At 33.7% G+C, this 3,938-nt stretch overlaps 1 protein-coding gene across 1 annotated transcript; it reads left to right on the forward strand.

Moving 5' to 3' along the window:
- The first annotated feature begins 571 nt into the window (after positions 1 to 571).
- Positions 572 to 2,101, forward strand: LOC114167236. Its single transcript, XM_028052258.1, has 2 exons — positions 572 to 1,019; positions 1,409 to 2,101. The coding sequence occupies exon 2, from the start codon at positions 1,420 to 1,422 to the stop codon at positions 1,900 to 1,902; it is 483 nt and encodes a 160-aa protein (XP_027908059.1). The 5' UTR covers positions 572 to 1,019; positions 1,409 to 1,419; the 3' UTR covers positions 1,903 to 2,101.
- Positions 2,102 to 3,938: the final 1,837 nt, after the last annotated feature.

A 3,938-nucleotide genomic window follows, 5' to 3' on the forward strand; every position in this document is an offset into this window, starting at 1 on the left:
CTTTAATCTCGGTTGCTTGTTTTAAAAATTTTCCTTTTCAGACTAAAACAAAACAATAGACAAACTTTTATTTAGTTCTTAACAAAGAAATTTGCTACATTTTTATATACATTTAAAAAATGAATTATAGGAAAATTATTGATTGATTGAGATTTATAATAAATAAGTAGTTAAGTTTTTTCCCAAATTAACGATCTAAACTCCTTTGATATATAATAAGTAAATATTTTTAAGGAGATTAATGAGTTGCATTCTGTCATGAAAATTGATTGTTTCCTTTAACAGGATATTATTTCAATTGTATTCATAAATTCCAAATATTATTACTGTAATATTTACATAAAATATCAATCGATGACCAATTTAAAGAAAATGAATGGATATGGAAAATATTTGTTTAATATTAATCACGCTTTGTGCGTGAATAATTTGGTTTTGTGAAAATAGAGAGTAACACAAATTGGGTAAGAAGCGAGTCAAGATATCATAATGCTTAGCTGGCAATCCAATCATCAATAGCCAAACATTCACACATTCTATAAAAAAATTGTCGACGTGGATTAAACCATAGTCCACAACGTTAAAGCCTCAATCATTGATGTTTTTTTCTCTCACCTCTTTTCTTTCTCTCTCTACAAAGTGCCTTTCTCTTTATCTCTCTCCCAACTTACCCACTATTCATATATAGTTTAGGAGTGCAGATCCCGTGGAGAAGCCAAATATAATCCCTTTGTTTCCTCACAAAAGATTTGGGTTTCTTCAAAGCTATCTTTTTTCTTTTGAAAAAAAAAAACTTTTCTTTAATTTCTTGAAGGAGGTAGAAGAAAGCAAAAGGGGTTTTAAGTTTTCTCTGAAATGGTTTTCATGTCTGAGTTATTGCTCCCTGAAGAAAAAATTGAGGAAGGTGAGTGGGAGAAAGAGAGATAAGAAGAGGAGGAGAAGAATACCTACCCAGCAAGCAGAACTACAGAAAAGATAAACAAACAATTGATTTCATTCATTTTGATCTGCTTCTGCTGGTAATAATCGTCGTCAAATTGTTTTTTCGATTTGTTTGCTTCTACAATTTCATCGCGTTTCTTCTGTTCAGTTTCACTTGTTTTGTTCTATAATTTTCCTTGATATTTTTACATTCAGCACAATAATAAACTCTGTCATAAGCTTAAAGGGGAAAAGAGTTTGGTTTGGTTGGATTTTTTTTTCTCTTCTCTTCTTGATTTCTTCATTTGGCTGAAAGCTCTTCGGTATTTGTTGAACAAAAAACCTAAGGTTTATTTATTGGTCTTGTGAAATGTGAAAACAGTTTGTATTGTATTTATGGCTCTTTGAAGAATATCTTTTATCATGTGTCAAATATTATCAAAATGATTTTATATTAACCTATTTGGTGTTGATTGTTTGTTGACAGGGTGGTTGGCAATGTCTGCACCGATGATCATTGACCCTGTGGTGATATCGGCACCAGAATCTCAATCAGCAGCTAGCATACTAGTTGCACAAAGTGAAGTTGAATTTGCTGTGTGTGACTGTTGTGGACTAACAGAAGAGTGCACCCCAGCCTATATAGAAAGAATCAGGGAGAGGTACCATGGAAAATGGGTTTGTGGATTGTGTGCTGAGGCTGTTAAGGATGAAATTGTAAGGTCTGAGAGGCTTGTTTGCACAGAAGAAGCAATGGCAAAGCACATGAACTTCTGCAAAAAGTTCAAGGCATCAGGGCCTCCTCCAAATCCAACAGTGCATTTGATATCTGCTATGAGACAAATTCTTAGGAGGAGTTTGGATTCTCCTAGAGTAAGGTCCACACCGAATAGTCCAACCAAGACTATCACAGAAATCCATGGTTCTGTGCTTGCAAGGTCTGAGAGCTGCTTCTCTACCCTCACTGAAGGATTGGGATGAAGAAAATGTTGTGTGTTTGGTTGGATGAGAATTGAAGGAGACATCAGAAATAAGGACAGAAAAATATAAGCTGAAAAAATTAGATGTTCAATTGTAGTTTTGTCCAGTACAGAACTTTCAATCTGTTTGTTAGAAATTTGAACATAATTTGGTCAAGAATTTTGCTTCACTAATACCAGTTACCTTGTTTTCTATTCCACTTGATTGTTTGAAATAGCAAAATTATGTTCATAACTGAAATCAAAATTTCACATTTCACAATTGGTGCAGCTGAAGAGAAAATAGGACAATGCTGTCTGTACTCAAATTGATGCTCTGCAAAATATCAAAATTTGATTCAGGTGTTCAACTAATCTTGTCTGTACTCAAATTGATTAAGCTAGGTTGAAACCAGTTGCGGTTATTTAAAGCGAAAACAAAAATAAGGACACCAATAATTGAGTTCTACTTCTCCAAACCAGCTTAAAAACTAATCATTGGTGAAATATAAAATATACCGGTCTACTTTTAGTGCTATGCACAAATGCAGCTTCTGACATTCATTATAATTTTAGGTCAATCACACAGGAAAAACCTTTGGTGGTTGGAAGTTGAAACAGTCATGAACATCTCTAGTGTTTATAAACCTGAAGCTTGTGCATAAAATAGTCACTCCTATGCATTCTTAAAATACAAGAGCAAATCACGGGTATAAAAATTACTAATATACTTTCATTTCATTGACCTAGTCTATGGTCCCTCCCTGCCTTATATGTCAAACTTAATCAAAACTTATTTTAGCCCTTTATTCCCTTTATGGCACATCAGCATTGAATATACCCATTCACTATAAAAAAGATGGTAACAAGCTGTAAGTAAATACATCCATGACACTAAAACAAAAATAGATGGGTGGATAGTATCGTATAAAGAGGGACCAAGAACCGTAGAATGATTATGATTATGCCTTAGGAATGCAAAGTGGTTGAATGGTCTCATCTATTTGTGATTTTCTTTTCTGTGAACCTTTAGATCTTTCTGGTAGCCACACATGACAACTAAGCTCTTGTTTCTTTTATATTTAAGTCAAATTCGTTTTGAATTAAAAAATATCAAACAAAGTTTCTAAGTAGATTCCATATTAAAATTACAGTACTACATGAAACTTTTTGAGCACTAGACAGAACATTGCTGTTCTGTGATTATCCTAGACAGAACATTCTTGAACACAAGACTGACGTGTCAGGTGGAACTTGGTCTGCTTTGTTTTCTATTATGATCTGCCACAGCCCCCACTTAGCTCCAAATGACTCAATTTTCAATGAACATATCATCATGTCAACAACGTTACTTCTGTGTCCTCTGCTAAACTTCATCATGCAAAGTAAATAGAAGCAGAAAGCAGTAATAATCTCTAGCTTTTTAACAGGTTTCTATGAATCATCAGATTAACCTGGCACCTTGTTTGGTTCTACAAAGAAAGAGTTTCTCTGTGGAAAGATATTTATACTGACCATGCAAACTGAACTCAATAAAAGTGTCTTCAGTTTTTCTTTCAAAAACCAAAGAATTAAACTTTTTCTAATTTGGAGAGAAAGTGAAGAAAAAATGGTTTGGCTTCCGGTTGCAAGTGCAACTTGATTGTCTTACGTAGTGATGAGAGGTTACTACCCAGTTGAGAAGTTGAGAAATGAGACCAATGGTTGTATAACTCATGTCAATGTTGGTGTACTTGAGGAAGATATGAGTTGAAGTTCCTGCCAGTTAGGATGATAGTTAATATAATATCAGAAAATTTGACTGTCTTATTCTTTGAAAAGGGTTGGTAGCTTCCTCCAACAAGCGTCCAAAATTTTCCATCAATTGTGTGTTTTTCCACCCTTTCCGGGAAAGTAGTTTATCTAATTATTGAATAAGTTAAAAGGGTTCTTCTTCACTTTGCTCTGATTAGCTCAACAGATTAATTTAATGGTCTGATTAACATTATAAAAATAGCCTCATGAACCATCCATCATTTGTTTGTCATATTGTCAGAATTGTTTATGTGCTGTTCAAAA

This window comes from Vigna unguiculata, chromosome 10 (assembly GCF_004118075.2).
Source record: "Vigna unguiculata cultivar IT97K-499-35 chromosome 10, ASM411807v1, whole genome shotgun sequence".
Taxonomy (NCBI): domain Eukaryota; kingdom Viridiplantae; phylum Streptophyta; class Magnoliopsida; order Fabales; family Fabaceae; genus Vigna; species Vigna unguiculata.

What these genes read in the sequence shown, in the direction of transcription:
- LOC114167236 (XM_028052258.1), top strand. Translation starts at nt 1,420, where the DNA reads ATGTCTGCACCGATGATCATTGACCCTGTGGTGATATCGGCACCAGAA.